The 20,017-nt window shown below is 47.0% G+C and overlaps 1 protein-coding gene across 1 annotated transcript; it reads left to right on the top strand.

Annotated features, from left to right (window-relative positions):
- Positions 1-70: 70 nt before the first annotated feature.
- Positions 71-19,551, top strand: setd3 (SET domain containing 3, actin histidine methyltransferase). Its single transcript, XM_084675704.1, has 13 exons — positions 71-215; positions 3,687-3,823; positions 4,241-4,333; positions 4,482-4,630; positions 5,090-5,162; positions 5,411-5,667; positions 11,405-11,463; positions 12,300-12,414; positions 13,320-13,394; positions 14,175-14,341; positions 15,746-15,831; positions 16,869-17,029; positions 17,242-19,551. Exons 2-13 carry the CDS (start codon positions 3,721-3,723, stop codon positions 17,890-17,892), a joined length of 1,989 nt encoding a protein of 662 aa, XP_084531830.1. The 5' UTR covers positions 71-215; positions 3,687-3,720; the 3' UTR covers positions 17,893-19,551.
- Positions 19,552-20,017: the final 466 nt, after the last annotated feature.

The raw sequence follows: 20,017 nt of genomic DNA on the forward strand, positions 1-20,017 counted from the left end.
AATGAAGCAACTCCCATCGTTCAATAACCAATAGGATTCCAGAATCAACGTTTTGTTTATGTGGGCGTATGACCATATTGCTCCAATCAAATCCTTTCAAAACTGTGTTACGGGCGTGGCTCTTAAAATTCAACATCAGGTTCGGTTTCACTGCTGTACCTTGTGGAAGAGGATTGAATTCCAGTCTGACAGGAGGATCGGCTGTCAATTAGAAGGTAACTTTGTTCTGCAAAGTGTTTTTAAATAAATGATGTCCGCACAATCATTATTAACATATGTAAATGTTTAGAAGCTTCAGCTGCCTGCCATCACCATTGCATGCATTGCTGCTCAGAAAAGTGTTGCTTGCAAACTGGCGAACCAACCAACCAGGCAGGCAGGGAGGGAACAACATAATACAGTAAAGAGCCAGTCAGAATAGCTAGCTGGCTAACTCTAATACTCGCTGGTTGTTCCACTTTAGTTCAGCTTGTCACTAGCTAGGTGAGCGAATCGTTATCGGTTATGTACAATTCCTGAGCTAGCATATGTAAATTCAAACTACGTCGTGGTTTTAAATGAATGGGATCGTGCGTTGCTAGCAGAGTTGAGCGATTTAGTCCAATTAGATTTCGTATTCGATGGGCGTGATTCAGCTCGCTAGCTACTAGTAGTACTGGGTAACCAGCTAGGGTAGTTTGGTACTTTCCCCTGTGATCATGATAGCTAGTGCTATGTCATGTGAAGTTAAGAAACACCCGCTACTGTTAGTTTACCTGGGTCCCAATTATCTGATTAACATCCATAATAGCAACAGATTAGTACTCGCTTGAGTAACATCAACGATATTTCCATGCAAAGTAGATTGTAGCTATTATTATTATTATTATGGTGAAACTAGACCATGATCAACTCGCAACATCTTATTCACGTTGTTAGCTGTCAGTTGGCAGAGAGACCTCATTAAAGAATCCCTTTCACACCGAGATGGCAGTCGTTCGTTGGCTTTCAGGTTTTAAAGTTTGGTCCGACCACATAGACAGCAGTGTTCTCTTCGCCCTTAATGGGTGCATAGTTGAGTGTGTTGGTGGAGTGGACTTTTGGCAGGCTTTCAGCCATTGCCAGATTGAACTATGGCCGTGCCGTGGCCCTTGCCCACAAAATGATGAAAGGAGTGCTAAGCTTTGTCTGCTTCAGTGTTAGTGGTCGGGAGATTGTGCACAGAGGAGCCTCAGTGTTGGGTTGTTCTAAACATCATGTTAACCATTTAAAGTATTATTGTCTTCACAATGATGTCTTCTTGAATTAGGTTAAGTCTTGTAGCTCTATGAACATTTGAGAGTAAAACTGGAGTTTTCAAATATAGCTTCCAGACCTCAATGTTATACATGTGTGTAAGTTGTGTGCACATTATTATCTCTGTGTCCTGAAAGTTGTTTGATGGCTCATATCTTTCACACTAGACAGAGAATTTTACCCACCAAGGTTATGCTGAAGTGTTTCGTTCCATCTTAACTTGCACTTTCAATTCAAATGCAAAGCATCAGGCAAAACTGGGATTTGGCTGTAATATTGCAGGGGAATAGGTGATAGAGATGTCTTTCTTGCCAGCAGCATTTTGAGGAGTCTGTGGACACAACATGTTGCAAAGTGACAAGAGCTGCGATTGGGTGTCTGTTTGCCTTGAGCAGCTGGTGCTTCATATAGCCCTCATCCTCGCAAATCTGCTGGAGTTGGTGTCTGTGTTTTTGACCTATTTTATCTAGGCATCAGATATCAATATAGACTTGCATGCCTTTGTGACATTCCCGGCACACTCTAGGGACAAATTATTCTCAAGAGTGGTGGAACTGACTGTTTTTTGGACTGCAGAAGGGCCTCACTCTGCCAACACACTGCTCTGGCCTGTAGCAGTGGCGCTGCTTTTAGCTTTAGCAAAGACTTGCAAGAAGAGCAGGTGACAGAGTGAGAATGAGGGAGGGAGGGAGGGAGGGAGGGGGGGGGCAGTGTTGGTCTGAGAGAGGAGGGGGAGAGAGACCAATGAAAGGGGGGAGAGAGAGGGGGGAGAGTGAGAGCAGCTGCAGAGGGGTTAGACAGATAACCATTAGCCCACTTGCTAAGATGGCCAGTGAAAATGGTCTAAGGTTCAGATATATAGTGTAAACGGACCATTTGACACCGTCTATTTCAAGCCATCATTACTACCACGCTAGAAACACTGCTTAACGCACTGCATTGTCCGTGCCGCTTAACCCTAAGCTAAGTTTAGCCTATGTTACTGTATCTGCCATGCTTTCACATGTGTAGCCTAGGCCAGGGCTAAAGTGTAGTTTGACAGAATCAATCCATGCGTGTTATAACCTGAGAGTAGACTACTCTAGACTTATTCTGTGTCCCACTCTTGCAGGAGACTGTAGGCCTACTAGTGTGCTGCTGGAGGTCAGCACCAGCGTGGGCTTTGGTAGTCACAGCTGAGCAGGAATGATTGATCACATCATTGATTTGCTTATTTTTCTCCTACATTAGAACAGACGTTTTAATCTAACTGAAGCAAACATTGAAATAACATTGCCTCGTCATTGGATAAAATCTTTATTTTTCAGTCTATAGTTAGGACTATTTTCTTTTCCTTTGACAGATTGACTCCTGCTGCAACAAGGAAGTTGCACAAGTGTGTCTTCATAATAAATACCTTATGTATCTGTGCCACAAGATCGACTGCAATGCTAGGACGACGCAGTGGTCATGAAATTAAAATCCTGAGAATGAAAGAGAACAATATATTTCTTCGATAATAAGACATTTTCTCAGAAGATGTTTCTTTTGTGTGAAAACCAACTTCCTGTGTGTCAAAATGTACTGCTGGTTGCCTGGAAAAAAAACCTGAACTGGGTTTATTTGAGCCTATGTCTTGTCACGTGCTGAAACTATGGTAAATTTGAGTTTCCATCACCAGTTTTTCCCCTTCATTTCCTAAAGGAAAGCTAGGACATTTGAATGGATATCCTGTGCCAAGATGAACAAAAAAATAGCCTGCCACTTTTGGTCGCTCAGTCGACTCGTAAGAGTCGCTCTCTTGTGCCCTCTAGTGCACATCGCATAGAACAATGCCAGACCTTTTGGGAGGGGGGGGGGGGTTTGTTGCTCCAAGATGTTTAGTTGCTCTGTTTAATTGAATCCATCCAATTATGTCCTGAGGCATTTTGTTCTGCGCTCGTTGATAAACACTCAGAGGTTCCACACTGAAACGCATTTTCGAATGTGTCTGGCAGTGACAGGCTATGGGGGAATTGATTCCAGTTTTTATTTCTCCATTACTTTGGTGTTGTGTCCACCAGCATAAAAGCCCAAACCAACAGGCAGGTAGCTCTCCAGGAACAGTTGAACCAACAGGCAGGTAGCTCTCCAGGAACAGTTGAACCAACAGGCAGGTAGCTCTCCAGGAACAGTTGAACCAACAGGCAGGTAGCTCTCTAGGAACAGTTGAACCAACAGGCAGGTAGCTCTCCAGGAACAGTTGAACCAACAGGCAGGTAGCTCTCCAGGAACAGTTGAACCAACAGGCAGGTAGCTCTCCAGGAACAGTTGAACCAACAGGCAGGTAGCTCTCCAGGAACAGTTGGAGACCCCTTGCGTAGACTTGTATATGATTAAAGGCAGTAAGTCAATGAATAATAGAATAATAACTTGAAGCATCTCTTCCCCAGCCCCTTTGCCCTTGCCCTGCTGTCCAGTTGCACCATGGGAAAGAAGAGTCGAGTGAAGACTCAGAAGTCAGGGACGGGCGCCACGGCCGTGGTTTCCCCCAAGGAGATGATGAGCCTCATCTCTGAACTCCTACAGAGTACGTTTACTTCCTGACCATCATCCTGTGAAAACACTCCCTAACCACTTCCTCCCTCACTTCCTTGAATGAAGCAAGAACCCAGCATTTGTATTTAAATAAGAAGGTCATGTTAGTTGAGTGCTGTTTCAACTGGAATGCGTCTCCATTAAGAGTATTGAAATGACCACATGGGGTTTATAAATATGAGTTTCCGTTCCTGATGATGGAACTGATTATGTCCTACTCTAGTTTGAACCCTTGATAACGAAGTTCATCAAATGGTATTCTCAGATGAATGATAATATGAACAGCATAATAACAGTTGTTACTATGTAGCCTAATTGCCATTTTTTGTTGCGTTGATCAAAAGTGTACCATCTGAAGCTGTAAGAGGAAGCTGCTGACTAAGGTGTGTGTGTGCACCTGTGTGTGTAGAGTGTAGCAGTGCTGCCCCCGCTCCGGGGAAAGAGTGGGAGGAGTATGTTCAGATACGAGCCCTGGTGGAGAAGATCCGCAAGAAACAGAAAGGTAGACTGTGACACACACTCATGCATGCCCATACATGCATACATACATACATACGCAAACACTTACTCACTATCACCAATTCCCACACACACAAGAGACAGGTGAAAGGTGTGTGCGTGTGCGTCTCACCCCCCCCCCCCCCCCCCAGGACTTTCCGTGATGTTTGAGGGCACCAGGGAGGAGTACTTCTCTGAGCTCATGGCCTGGGCCCAGGAGAGCGGCGCCTCCTGCGACGGCTTTCAGATCGCCAACTTTGGAGACGAGGGCTTTGGCCTCCGTGCCACCAGGGACATCAAGGTGCGTCCAGAACAGCCCTGCAAAGCACCCACCCCCCACCCCCCCCCCCCACACACACACACACACCCTACAGTACCAAGTAAAACACATGTTCATTGATGTTCGATTAGCTGACCTGATGCGCGCCCTCCAGACCCCACCTCCCCCCCAGTGAACACCAAAGATTGATCAGTACCTCCATTAGCAGAGCCAGGAAGGAGGCGCCCTCATTGGCATTCTCCTCCTAATGACCCCCAATCAGCCCTCATCGACTTCTCAAAAATGCCCGCCCGCCCACTGGGGCCGGTCGATGCGACAAAAGGCGTGCTAATCTGGGCTCCTGTCCCCTTTGTCTCTCGCTCCCATTCTGGAGGCTGATCAATGGCCGACCGTAGCCAATACTAAGGTTAAGAATGGTTTGGAGTCGTTTTTGCTAAGGAGTCCAATGTAAACAGGGTGTAATATGTTGTGTGGGCACAGGCAGAGGAGCTGTTCCTGTGGATCCCCAGGAGCATGCTGATGACTGTGGAGTCGGCTAAGAACTCTGTCCTGGGTACGTCCATGTGGTTTTAAATCTGTTATACACACATACACAGGGACACACTTCTATAAATAAATAACCTTGAATAGCCTCCTAGAAACTTAAGGCTCGGCTGGGCGTTTGCCCCTGGCGCTGACCAAGGCGTGCCCTATTCCACAGCCGACCAACACAGTGCCAACCCCCACAGTGCCCCCATATCCCAAGCACATCCAACACTGGGGGAACGTCTTCATCTGTAGTCAAATGCTCTCCCCATGCAGGCCCCCTGTACAGCCAGGACCGCATCCTCCAGGCCATGGGCAACGTGACGCTGGCTCTGCACCTGCTGTGCGAGCGCTCGGAGCCCGCCTCGCCGTGGCTCCCCTACATCAAGACTCTGCCCTCCGAGTACGACACGCCGCTCTACTACGAGGAGGAGGAGGTGCGCCACCTGCTGGGCACGCAGGCCGTGCAGGACGTGCTGAGTCAGTACAAGAACACAGCGCGCCAGTACGCTTACTTCTACAAGGTGGTCCAGGTAAGCGTGTGTGTGTGTGTGTGTTTTGTGAGGGAGCCAGTCGCATCGTTTGGACTTTGTATCCTGAAGCCCACAGCTCCCTGGTTTGACTGCATGTTTCACAGTCGATTGAATGTAAACCTTGGATTTGAGGTCCAGGCCCATGTCCCTTCAAAGAGGAGTTATGACCACGGCTTCTTAATTCGCCCAATCTGTATTTCAGTCCGCTGCACTTGCTTTCCCTCTTTCTCTCCTTCTCTCCCTCCCTTGTTTGCCCTCTTCTCCATATGACACCCTCTCGCTCTCTCGCACTCTTCTCTTCCCTTGTTTGCTGTCCTCTGCTATCTCACCTCTCTCTCGTTTTCTCTCTCTCTCCCTCGGCCTTCTCCTGTCTGTCAGCATGTCTGTTGCCTGGCAAGAGGAATCAGGCAGTAAGAGGTTTCCAGCAGTGGAGCGGAGAGCAGACGGGTGGAGGGTGAGATGGGGGCCCAGAGCAGGTTTAGAGTGCCCTCTTGCACTCAATTTCACAGGCCTCTGATAAGCTGCCAATGACACACAGAGCTGGGGGTTGGGGACCTGGCCTTGTAGTACTACAACGTCACCAGCAGGGGAGGACATTTCACTTTTCCTTAACTGGAAGAGGAAAATGTACAGAATAATACTACATAAAGCAGACGTTTGTATCCAAAGAGAGGATTTGAACTTGGGACCTCTTGAGCTGCAGTCCAATGCTCTGCAACTGAGCTATACCCACCCTGTACAGAACTGGACATGAGCTGCTTATGCGAGCTGCAGCCAGAAACCGAACTACTACCTTGTCTTCATTTGATTTGTTGAATCCATTCAGACTCGGTCAAATATTCAAGAACACATGTACCTGTGTTGAACACCTTGGTTCAATGGCATCCCTAAAAGAGGTTGACCAGACATGGAACACTAGAACGTTGTTTGGAATGTTCTCTGGCCAACGTTTGCAGTCCAATCGACAAAGTGAGGCTCCTGTTTTAAACGACGGGTTGTTGAAACAACAGATGTGTTCACCTCAGTCCTGCTGAAGCAGAGTAATAGTCCTCTCCAGTCTCCATGGTTTATTTCCGTCCACGTTTTCACGTCCGGTTTATCTCCGGCAGTGCTATCAATTCAACACAGAAGACAGAGAGGCCATGCAATATTCCCTTTATTATGAAGTCTTAAGTGTTGGCTAGACTGATGTATTATGATGCAAATCTCCAAATATGCTAATGCGGCATTATTAAAACACAGCGTCAGAGTGACAATTCCTTTAGTGTCTGCTCTGATCCAAACGACGAGGAACAGCCAGGATATTTTCCTTTGGTGTCGGCTCCGTGTGTTCTGAAATGATCATCTCCCTAAATGATTCTGGATTTTGGAATGCCTTTTAAAGTCTTCATTAGGTTGACTGTTAATTACAAGATGAGGCGTGACACATTTATGGAATGGAAACATTCGATGTTTAGTTTTTTTTTTTTCAGTTTCCTTGCCTCGTCTGTCATTCTTAATTAAACATTTATATTTTAGTTGTCTGTGGAAGGTATTGTCAGCTTTTTTATTATTTATAACCTCAACTCTTTTGATTAGCCTATTTTAAGATCTTGAATAAACTTGGTAGTTTATCAAGGATGTTTGACTTGCACAATTGACTGAAACAATTTGGTTTTACCATTTTAACACATGGACAAAACCCTTAAAATGAATACATGTATTCAAAAATCCTTAGATTTCTTTAGACATTTTTCTTTCTTTTCACAGTGTGTGGCATGTGTCTCTGAAGCACAAAACACAGCTTGACAAATGCCTTTCTTGAAATTGATCACAGCCTGCCAGTGATGTGCAGTTCCAGAATATTGGCCACTAGATGGTAGTGGCGAGTTAAAGAACAGCACAAAGCTGCTTCTGTACGAAACATTGCTTAGGTAAATCCAGACAAAACCAGCGCAATGATACTTCTCTCTCTCTTTCTGTATCCCTCTCTCTGTTTCCATCTCTCTCTGTCTGCCTCGTTCCCAGCCTCTCTCTCTCCACTGTGTCCGTCTCTCCACCACTCACTTGTGTTTATGTACTTACCAGTGGCTATAGTATGTGTAGATGCCTGGCCATACATGAGAAGAATCGTTTCAGAATAAGATTCCATTTGAATGATCACCTGTAGGAATTACCATTGTCATGGTATGGTATACATTGATTACTTTGATTGCAGTGAGAGTCTTATTGGCTGGTCACAAGCGTTTAAGACAAGCGAGTTCTAAGTGAACAAGGTGACATTTAAACATTGTTCTATCTCTCCCTCTCTCTCTCTCCTATCTCCATCTATAACTCTCCTTCTCGCTTGGCTGGCACTGCGTTTGTATAGATGTGTGTGTGTGTGTGTGTGTGTGCGCACGTGTCCATGTCACCTCAGCTACGTTTCTCTTTCATTTCATCCACCCCTTTTCCCCCAGTGCTCCCTCTCGTCACCCCTGTCTTCCTCTCTCCTCTTCTTCTTCCTTTTCTCCTAAACCCTCCTCTTTGTTTTTTATCTCTCCATCCCTCCCTCGTTTCTGTCCCTAGGTTTAGGGGCCGCTGGTGTCAGTGTAATGACTATTTCCAATGTCAGCCCCCCCCCTTCTCTCTTTCACTCTCTTTCCTTCCTTCCGTCTCTCTCTCTCACACACACACACACACAGACACCCTCTCTCCTCTTTGAGGCGGCTGCAGATGACCGGGCTGGAAAATTAGCTTGTCGCATTGGCTTTGAATTGAATTGACCTGATTGTACCTTCCCTTACATGTAGAATAGGAGACAGAGAGAGGACCTGTCTACACAGCCCGTCCCCCACCCCCCCAGTCCACCTTAGCTGCCCCTCAATGTATGCACACACACACACACACACACACACACACACACACATAGAAGAAGGGAGGGATAGACATAACCTGTCTTGGGTTGGAACAGGACAGTGTGGCTGTCTGATTCTGTCTCCTACATATCAGCCCCTCCTTAGACCTGGCATGGGATAGGGTTATCTGTGTATTGTATACACAAGAGTTTGTGTGTGTTTGTGTTCGTGTGTGTTCAACGGTTGCGTGTGCACAACCTGGGGGGGCGTGTGGCTGTAAAAGGACTTCATAAGGTGACCCCTGGTATGCATTGAACGCAGAGTAACCTTGGGGGGTGTGTGTGTGTGTGTGTGTGTGTGTGTGGTGACAAATGGTTGAGTCCCATAGGTGTCGTCTCTGTTACCTTTCTTACATCCTTTCCCCCTTTCTCACTCCGTGTTCTCTTCCTTTCTCTCTCCCTCCTCCTCCCCTCTCTCTCCAGTGCTTCCTAGATACCAGTGCGTACCACACACACAGACAGCCTGGCCAAATGTGCTAGAAGGCTCTTACTCATCCTCACCCTGGCTGGCGTCCACTACATGGTGCATTCATATATAATTAAATCATTTTTACGTAGTGATTCTGAAATGATCATACCAGGGATTAGCCAAAACAGTGGCCCGGTCATACTTGACCTAACAGTCAAGGGGTTCATCAGTAGTCTGCAGATCTAATCTAGTGACTCAATGACATCATAGCTGCCTTCTATCTTCTGGTCGTGAACCAATTATCAGCCTTTTACCAGGACCCGATACCCACGAGCATTTGCTCTGCGTGGGGTCTCCACGCACTCATTGTTTTCCAGGAGCTGACCACCTCCCTCTCTCTACCACCCCCCCCACTTCTCCCCTTTCTATGCCGCTCTCTCCATGTAAGCTACCCCTCACTTGTTTCTGTCCCTCTCAACTCACTGCCCCCCCCCCTGCCCCCCCCCCCCCCCCCCACTGTCTCTCTCACACACACACACACACTCCACAGTGGCTCATGATGGATGACCCTCGCCTGGTGATGCTAATGCATCAAGAGCTCAACATGCACCAGTGTGCCCCCTTTGTGTGGGAGACTGGTCCACATCTCACTTGTGGACCAGTCTCTCCACCAAAAACGACCTCTGACGGTGTCAAGCTCAGTCTGGCTTGTCTACTTTCAAACGCGGGGCTAACGGGAAGGACGGCCCAGGCCGCTGGATGACTGTTCAGTTCTGAGAGCAGCTGGCCCCCACAGACCAGCATTGAACTCACTATGAACCCTGAACCACGGAACTTCTTTCTTTCTACTATACTTTCTTTGTGTCTTTCTTTTCATTCTTTGTTTACTATTGCTCTCCCCTGCCTCTCCTTTCCCCCTTCATCTCTCCATCCTCTGCGGCTCTCCTTCCCTCTCCTTCTCCTTCCCCTATTCTCCTTTCTTTCCCCTGTTTTTGCTTTCTTCCTTCTCTCCTCTCAGCCCTCGGCCTCCTCCTACCACCGGCCTCTTATCTTTTAATGGCTGTCAGAGGCAGCGCGTAGAAGCTCAAGCACAGGGTTCTCCATAACTTTACACACACGCACACACACACACACACGTGCATTTTGCAAAATGCACACACATGCATTTTAGAACTAGATGGAGAGAGCTGATTTAGTATTATCATCCTTACCCCGCAACCACCTCTCCCTCAATTGAAGGGGAGCTCAGTTTGACAACTTTTGGTAACAAGTGCACAGACCTCTGTGTTTGCATTGCAGGGGGTCGGATGTTACGTGCTGTCACTAGGCCAGTGATTCTCCTCACCTTACTGTAGCTATGACTCAGTGTCAATCCCCGACCATCCAGCCTTAAGGAGGAATATGATGTGACCACCTTTTGCCACCCCTGCCTTAACCAGGTGTCTGCCTGTCTGTCTCTGCCCGTCTGTCTCTGCCCGTCTGTCTCTGCCCGTCTGTTTCTGAAGGGTGTGGCTGTGTACACACAGCAGACTAAAAGACAAGCATGATGCTGTGTCAGATCTGTACTGCACTGACGACCTGGATTACAAACAAGAAACCTATTGTCAACCTACAGTACTGTAGCCTGTTCTGTTGTCTCTGGTGTGCCAAGATGACACACACACACACATCCAGGACAGCATGTATGTGCATGCGGTAGAGTGAGACCCCTGCAATGTCTCACTTGTGCGTTCCAAGCGCCGATCCAGGCCCTTTTTTACTGCTCATTTTGCATGTTTGGAGGAGAACAGGGCTTTCGGAAGCAGATTCGGGACCCTAGTGCTCCTCTCTCTCTGTCTTTCTCTCGCTCCCTCTCTTACTTTTGCTCTTTGTCTGCCTCCGTCTTCCGTAGCGCACCCCCCCCTCTCTCTCTCTCTCTCTAGCTCTGCCCTCTCCTCTCTCCAGCCCTCGCTCCACCCCTCCACCAGGTAACCTAGCTCACCAGCAGCAACTCAGGCTCATTGCAAATGAGCCCTTGGGGGCGACCACGGCCGCAGCATTAAAATGTAGATTCAAGTGGCGCTCCTGCTATGTGTGTGTGTGTGTGTGTGTGTGTGTGTGCGCGCGCGCGTTTGTGTGTCTTGTCAGCCACCCCCCCCCCCACCACCTCCTCAAATTGATGAAGCAGATTTATGACGGCTGCTGGGCACAACAAATTAAGTTGACAGTGATGTATGGGGGGCTCCCGCCACCCTGATCCCCCCCCCCCCCAGCCCCATGCGTCGATGGACCATGCTCGCACACACACTGCCCCCCTCCCTCACCCCTCCCCATACTCCCACACCCTTGTTAGGCGTCCGTTAGCCCCCCCCGCCCCACGCATAATGAAATTTCACACACTGATTTGTGTTTTTATTTTTGCTCTCTCTCTATATTTTTCCCCCCCTCCTCTCGTTCTCACCTTCAATCTTCAGACTCATCCCACCGCCAGTAAGCTGCCCTTGAAGGATGCCTTTACGTTCGATGACTACAGGTTGGTGTGTGTGTGTGTGTGCGCTTATTGTTTTTTGAATAAGTGTCCCTCCTCCCTCTCTTAAGACTTGTTAAAAACGTGTGTGTGAGTACAAGAATCTAGAGCAACTGCCACGAGGCAGGATGGCCCCCTCCAAAACGAGGGCGTTTGTTCTCATTGTTCTTTCATTAACAGTCAAATTATCTTTGAGGGAATAATTTATTGCCACGGCTTTCTTTTTATCCCCCCCCCCCCCCCCCCGCCCGTTCCCATCCTCAAGTCTGATGCAAGGCTCCGCTCCTGCTGGGCAATGAGATGTGGAAAAAGGTGTCCGGCTTCCTCTTGTCACCCCCCTCCCCCCCCCCCCCCCCCTCTCTGTAATGATCACTCTCCTGCTCACGCTCCTAGATTAGCACAAGATACGGCAGATAATAGTTTGATGACCTCCTAAATGAACGGCTGATATCTCACATGACTTATTACAACTTGCGTTAATAAACGATCACCCAACCATGATTTATGATTCACCTTGCAGGAGGCATGGCCGCATGTTCCCGGTTTTGGTAGATTATGACGAGAGCCGTTCCTTGGAAGTCTCCAATTGACAGTTAGCCTGGCATCGCCAAACCAGTTTGCAATTGCGGATTAGTCTGGCCATCAAGGTCGTTTAACAAAATGCCTTAGTGGCACTCCTCTGTAGAGTCATTGTATCAAACCTGCCCGATATCAGATAAATGGTTGTGATTGGCCCTCACGATTGGGACTCACGATGCCTGAGTAATGAGTGTTAGCTTTGATTAGGATGAATCCAACCTTTTCCTGATTGGTGAGTCCCCCCCCCTCCCTCCTCCCCCCAGATGGGCAGTTTCCTCAGTGATGACCCGTCAGAACCAGATCCCCACTGAGGATGGCGTCCGGGTCACCTTAGCCCTCATCCCACTGTGGGACATGTGTAACCATACTAACGGCCTGGTGAGTCTCTCCAGCATGCCTACTACATGCATGCACAGGGTCTAGTACAAGGAACTCTGTACTGCAACTTGACAACTGTCCTGACAATAATATAAACGTATATAAACATGTGTGTATATATATACACCCACAAACACGTACACACAGAATGCAAGTTTGCCAGTGAAGCCAGATCTGTAAAAAATTCCTCATTTGATTAAGCTCGTCTCAAGGGAGTTGTTTTTATTTTTCTATTTATCAGGATTATTTGGCTCTGATTGTGTTCAGTGGCTGATTGAAGCAGAGCAATATCATAGCTTGTGTTTATACCCTCTAATGAGATTTAACAGGGAAGAAAGTCCTTAAAATGTGAAACTGCATCATTAAGACATGCAATGGAACATTTTCCAATGTATTCCCCTTGGTTTTGGTTTGATAAAAAGCAATGTTGTTTGCCTTGCCTCGGCACATTTTTTTGCGTATCTGCTTTATTCTTCATCAGATTTGCCGTTATTGAGAAATGATATGTGTCAACTAAATTTCCTTCATTTCAGGTCTCGCTAATTCGGTATATGGAAATCGTATTCATTGTGTGATCTTTAAATGCATGATGCATGCTCAGTTAAAACGTTTTCTCTAATGATTTTCTGTTTTGGCTCGCTTATCTTTTTTTCTTTTTTTTTTCTTGACGTTCTCACTTGAGAACAAGGAAATGTATTCTATTCTGAGGAAAAACTAGTTGTTGCAGTCACTACGGCAGTAAGGGTTTCCTTTCCCAAACATGTCTTGTCATAGACACCTGCACAGAGAATTCAAGATACACTTATGAAATCATTCTCAGCCACCCAGCACCTAACCAATCCCTTTCACTTCTTATCCGATCCAAAAAGCGACCAATCGATGAGCTTGCTCTGCTCTCTGTTCAGATCACCACGGGCTACAACCTGGAGGACGACAGGTGTGAATGTGTCGCCTTGCAAGATTACAAAGAGAACGATCAGGTGAGTGCCCCCTTGCTTTCACCCACACTCTCTCACTCACACACACACACTCACTCACACTGTGGCTTGTTGGGTTTGTTATCAACCCAGTCCAGAAGAGGAGGCCCTGGCATGCGCTTAGATGGTGAGGACAGGAGGAGGAGAGGTTAGAGGGAGAGAATAAGAAGAGGGATGGATTGAGCCAGGTGTTCTTCCTCTTTAATCCCTCAGCTGCCTCTTTACAGCCAAGGGCCTTCCCCGACACACACACACACACGCACTCTTCTCCCTCCCTGTTTCTCTCTCTCGCTCCATGTCTCTCTTTACAACAGGAATTATTTGATAAGATTCAGAGGGACAGAGAGGAGAACAGGAGTAAAGGTGGGGGTGTCTGGGCCGGGGGGGCTGCAGTACAGGACCAGAGAGGGACTCGAAAGTCTTGCCATTTTATCTCTGATCTGATCGTGCGATTACAATGTCTGGGCAGTGGAACAGCAAGAACATACAAAACTGTTTTTTGTACCAGCCTGTTTGGTTTCTCTACCTCTTGGAATATGGTCCATATTCCACGTATATGAGTGGGGTATTTGGAGAGAGAAGGAGAGAGGGCCGAGTCTCATACGAGTCTCATGGATGTCTTCCACAAAACACTAGGACACGACTCCCCTACATTCTCAAAACACGTTGCCATTCAGATTGAAACCACCTCCACGAAGCCTTTCAGGATCAGTTCCCCCACTATGAAGGACTTTTCCTGAGTTCTCCTGTCTCGTTTGACCTCCTATCCCCCTCCGCCCGCAGATCTACATCTTCTACGGCACCCGCTCCAACGCCGAGTTTGTCATCCACAACGGGTTCTTCTTCGAGGACAACGCCCACGACCGGGTCAAGATCAAGCTGGGCGTGAGCAAGAGCGAGCGTCTGTACGCCATGAAGGCCGAGGTGCTGGGCCGCGCCGGCATCCCAGCGTAAGCCTCCTCTCAGACCTCAGCACCAGGAGCACCCACCACCAGCTTGGCTCCTCCACGACAACACAGGGGCATGCATCATCTACGTCTGTCCCGGCACTTTCATCACCACCGAGCTTAATCATTTTATCATTACCCTAATATTATGCAGCCTTCTCTCGAAGGCATTTATAATCAGACGCCTTTTAATCTCTTATTGATGACACGCTAAATCTCAACAGTGGAAATTAAATGAAAGAATCCCCATTGTTGCTGTTGGTGCTCTATTAAACTGACAGATACAGTGATGTGTGGTTTCAAAGGAAGTGGCACACTGTCAGTTGACAGAGAGAGACACAGAGAGAGACACAGAGAGAGAGAGAGAGAGAGAGACACAGAGAGAGAGACAGAGAGAGAGAGACACAGAGAGAGAGAGAGACACAGAGAGAGAGAGAGACACAGAGAGAGAGAGAGAGAGAGAGAGAGAGAGAGACACAGAGAGAGAGAGACACACACAGAGACAGAGAGAGACACACAGAGACAGAGAGAGACACACAGAGACAGAGAGAGAGAGAGACACAGTGAGAGAGAGAGACACACAGTGAGAGAGAGAGAGAGAGAGACACACAGAGAGAGAGAGAGAGAGAGAGAGAGAGACACACACACACAGAGAGAGAGAGAGGAGAGGGATGACAGTGTGGGTTTCTTGCTTTTGAGCTGCTGTTTGTTGGTCCTCTTTGAATGTCAAAAAAGGGAATTTCCAGTGTTCCACGTTCCTCCATCCATCCAACCTACTCCATTTTCCCCTTTCTTTCTGTGTGTCTGGCCTATATTACAGTGTGGGCTTGACTCACAGCATTATGAAGGCATTCTGAACCAGGCCATAGTCTCTCAGAGTAGGCTTTGTTAGAAAGAGGTAATTTACTTTGCTTGGATGCAGTCTCGCTGTAGCAATGGGCACAGAGGTAATTTAATAGTTACACTGTAGAAGCTGGCCTCTAATACATTTGAGATGTAATAATGTCAGCCATGTCTATTGTTACATTGATCAATTTGTTGAAATTCAGGAAAATATTGCCCCCTGAAATTGCCTATGTCTGTGACATAATGGTAAGATGCTATTGTTTTGCCTTGGCTTCTTTTTATCTCCTACTTTAGTTTCTGCCTTAAATCCTGTAACTTTATAGAGTGATGCGAAATAGCCCTTGTATTGAGTTTATTGGAATGAGGCCTGCGTTTCTGCTGATGTTTGTGAATTGGGTGTCAGAGAGGGAATGACTGCAAGTCACCCACCTCTGACACATCAGGAGGGTATGGATTTGCTGTGTCAAGTCACCACTGTGCATGTAAGAGAAAGGTTTTATTGGAAGAAGTTCGACCATTCGTGACTTTCATGATAGCATTTATAACTTTCTGTCCCTTTAGGTCTAGCATCTTTGCCCTGCACTGCAGCGAGCCCCCCATCTCTGCCCAGCTGCTGGCCTTCCTCAGGGTCTTCTGCATGACCGAGGGTGAGACACACACACAACCTCAAACTTTGGCACGAGGACTTTCCCAGTGGATCGTCTTGGCCGCGGTCACAAACCCCGGTCACACAAACTCCACACGCCACGCTCCACACACCCTTCCCAGCACGCTCCTCGCTCGCCCCACCGCCAGGCGGCTGCTTCCCACCGCGGCTCGCCAGCGGGGGGGCTGGAGTCGAGCGGAAACGAAGGGTGGAAGAAGGTGGAGGTGAAGGAGTTGAGAAGGATGCGGGGGGGTTGGGGTGTACTGTCCGTTCCCTTAGGTGGTTAATTGATCAAGGCAGGACTCCAGATGTGTGGAAGGGAACAATCCGCGGGGGCCTGAAATATTCATCGCCGTGTATGCAGAAACACGGGCGGTGTCATAAATCCCCAACGCGCCTGAGCGAGGCCGCATCCTCCTTAGGCTAGGCCCCTCCTCAGGCCCACCACCATATATTATTCACACCCTTGCTGCATGTTAATTTTTAAAATGGCCCCAGCCCCTTTGGAAAGGGAGGGGGAAGCTGGGAGGGGTAGGATTAGGGGTCTTGTTCCTATACAGATGTGACACGAGGACGCACCGTGCACCACGCTAGCCGCTGGCGCGCTCCAAACCTTTCATCTTCAGCTTGTGTCATCAAAGTGCGATGATGTAATGGCTCTGATCAAACTGGTTTGGTTAAAAGGCCTGGAAAGGGAACCGCTAACGATTTAAGCTGTTGACCCTGGAGGCTCTCTCTTGCTTACCTGTTAATGAAGCTATGCTCTGGCTGCTACAGAGGAGTGAGTAGTTATGATGAAGGGTGTCGTCATGGTAAATAACCAACCCTCAGACGGCTGGAGTTTGGCCAAGCAGGTGCCCCCATGAAACTCACTGTTCACAAGAGTCTTTCACTTTGACTGAAATGTATTGTATTTATTTTCTTTGTCTGATTACTGGGAACTCTTAAATGTTTAGCCTGTGCATAAGCTTAAAGAGACTATATCCCCATATCTTTTTTCCTTGAATGCGTCTGTGTTTGGTCTCTTTCTCCTTGCAGAGGAGCTGAAGGACTACCTTCTTGGAGAGCACGCCATCAATAAGATCTTTACCCTGGGCAACACAGAGTTCCCAGTGAGCTGGGAGAACGAGATCAAGCTGTGGACCTTCCTGGAGACCCGGGCTGCCCTGCTCCTTAAGACATACAAGACCTCCTCAGAGGTCTGGAGCAAACTCTTTCCAACCACATCACCTCTCCAATCTCATCCACTGACATTTCTTTATTTAAGTGAAACAACAGATTTTTAACACCGTCTGTGGTATCTCCTTTTTTTGTTCATTTCCCTGTCCCCCCCCCCCCCACCTCTGTGTCTCCGCCCCTTGCACCCTGGTGTTTTTCATGGTATGTCCCCTACCCACTTCCCTCTATCCAGGAGGACCGGTGTGAGTTGGAGAAGCCCGACCTCTCCCTCCACTCTCGCGTTGCCATCCAGCTCCGCCTGGCTGAGAAGCTGATCCTGGAGCGGGCGTCTGGCAGCGGACGGGCCAAGCGCCTGCACTTCCAGAAGCAGCTGGAAGAGGGCGCTCCACTGCCCCGCTACGAGGAGAGCGACATCGCACTGCTGGAGAATGCTGACGCGGATGCTAAGATACCAATCATTTTGCGCAAGCTTGAGGAGGTCGAGGCAGTTGAGCAGGAGCTGAGCCTGACCGAGGTCCTCTCCCAGGAGGAGGACCTCGACGGGCAGAGGGACGTCCCTTTAGTCAACGGAAATGTCAAGTTGATCAATGGTGCAGATGTTAGCCCGACCGTGGATGCCAGTGAAGATGCAAGCCCGACTGTGGAAGCTAATGGAGACACTAGCCCACTGCAGGAGGCTTGTAAATTAGCTATCCCAACTCAAGAGGTTAGCAAAAGTGCTACCTCAAAGTTGGACATAAGCAATACTGCTAACTCAATGCAAGATGGTAGCCCAGAACAGGAAGTCCAAATGAATCATGAGAAGGCTGTTTCTCACACAAAAGACGTCAACAGCCTAAGTGCCCAACGAACTGGAGACGAACCCAAAGAGAATAGTAAATAGATATATCTCTATTATTGTGGAAGACAAGCCACGGCCCCTTACTGTTTATTTATTTTTGTCTTTCATAAGTGACGCACAGAAATAAAGAAGGAGCTGAAACAAATTTAAATAAAAACCAATGGCAGAACCTTTCACTGTCTGTTCATCCAATGTGGCTATTGTTAGGTGTCCGCAGCAGAAACTGGCAGTTGAATATTTCTGTCAGAGTATTTCTGTCTTTTGAGCAGTACAGTAAGTCATTTTTAATTAATCGTGGCTTTGTTTTGTTTTTTAGCAATGCTTCACTGGTTTACATCGCGTTAATTGCAATTTGTAAAACCCCTTTGTGATGTCTTTACTAATAATGGATGTCTCCCTTACTTCCAGGTAGACCAAAAAAAAACTTTTTTTTGTTGGCTCAAGTTAATATTCCAATAGCTTCTTCCTAATATTTGACCCAGGCATCGTTATTTGTCTGAATACACATCTAGATTCAGGTTATGACATCTCTGTTGAGACTACTGCCATCTCACTTTCCTCTACTGTTTCCTTCTAATAGTGTTTGCAACAGAACTGAAGAGATCTGGTGTACAAGGCAGATCTTTGCACTTCACAAGATTCCTTTGAGTTTCAGCAATTTGAGGTTGTATACGTTGTGGGTGACTGAGCTGTCTGACCGTAATTACTTTATGAATGTACCTTAAGCTCTCAAGTTGCAGTAATGACCTACGGATGTCTCGTCATAGTGATGAGGGTCTCACTTATGCTCGCCTAAGATAAAGCCATACTGTCAGAAAGGGGATCAAAATTTAAACCTCAGCCAAGCATGACCTGTAAATTGATCCATTTATTTGACACAATCACGTTGTAATCATTTCAATTTGGACTGTTGGACAGCCATGGGTTCATCTCAACAGGGCTCATCCTATATTAGACTGCTTCAGATCTTTTTATTGTTTTGTTTTTTCTGTTATCTGTTATATTTGCAGCTTTGGCTTGTGTTAACATTTGTCACAACCTGGTGTCCAGCTAGACACGCAGTATAGTACATAAATAACAACTGGTACTGTGCTCATTTCATTTTCTAGTAGTGGTGGTGTTGGTAGAGGAGTCCTAAGTTTATATATTTGTGTCATCTTGTTTATACAAATGTTTTGCCATGACAGGAGCAAATATTTTCAGAATTAAATAGAAATTAACTTCAACCTGGGCCTAAAATGTTAATAATGCTTCTGTAAGGTCCTACTTTTCTGGATCTGTCACTAGCTTTTAGAATGAGCTGCGTGTCAGTTTACAGCATACACTGCAGGTGTTAATCTGAGTACTTCATTTCAAATATCACTTGCAGCATACGTAAAATATATGATTTGGTACTTGTTTTTTAATTGTTTACATTTTCCACCCATTTGTAACCCAATCTATATGCTGCTTTTCCAGGATGATATGGACTAACTTTGTAGACCCTTACAGTTCACAGATTTAACAATACACACAATTAAAATATAAACCAACAAGTCAACAATCTCCTCTCCATCTTCCCGTAATGCAGTAGTTTGAGTTGTTTTCTGCGTCAAGAAGGAGGTTGTACAGTACAGTCTATTTGGAGGATAAGCAAACTTGAGAGAAATCTGTCCACATTGAACGGGCCGGAGATTAAAGTTCATCTCATTTCTCACTTCAGTCGTGTGCTGTTGTTCTTTGTCTACTCCTGACCCCTTTCTTCCTTCTGGCCTTCAGATCCTATGTTCTCCTCCACAGAGACACAGTCACCATCCCCATTCCTTTTCTCCTCTTTCTCTTTTGTTGGGGGGGGGGGGGGTAAAAAGTATTATTTAATGTATTTTCCCCTACTTTGCCCCCTGGCCCTATTACGAATTTATAAAAGAAACATTATCTTGAATCATTTAATTCGGGGCAATTAAATTTTGAAATTTCCCATTCATAATTCATTGGACTCCAAGATAAAACCCCTTTAATCCTTGAATATATTATTATAATGGGCGTTGGGGTGGGCAGTGGAGAGGGAGGTAGTCCTGCACATGTCCGGTATTGTTAGTACGGGCTGTGTCAGTGCTGGGAGCACGAGCGTGAGGACAAGGAGCAGGCCTGGGACCAGCGCTCCAAAGTAATCCTTCTCCATGAATTA

The sequence above is a fragment of the Hypomesus nipponensis genome, chromosome 3 (genome assembly GCF_054491055.1).
Source record: "Hypomesus nipponensis isolate SF chromosome 3, ASM5449105v1, whole genome shotgun sequence".
NCBI classification, from domain to species: domain Eukaryota; kingdom Metazoa; phylum Chordata; class Actinopteri; order Osmeriformes; family Osmeridae; genus Hypomesus; species Hypomesus nipponensis.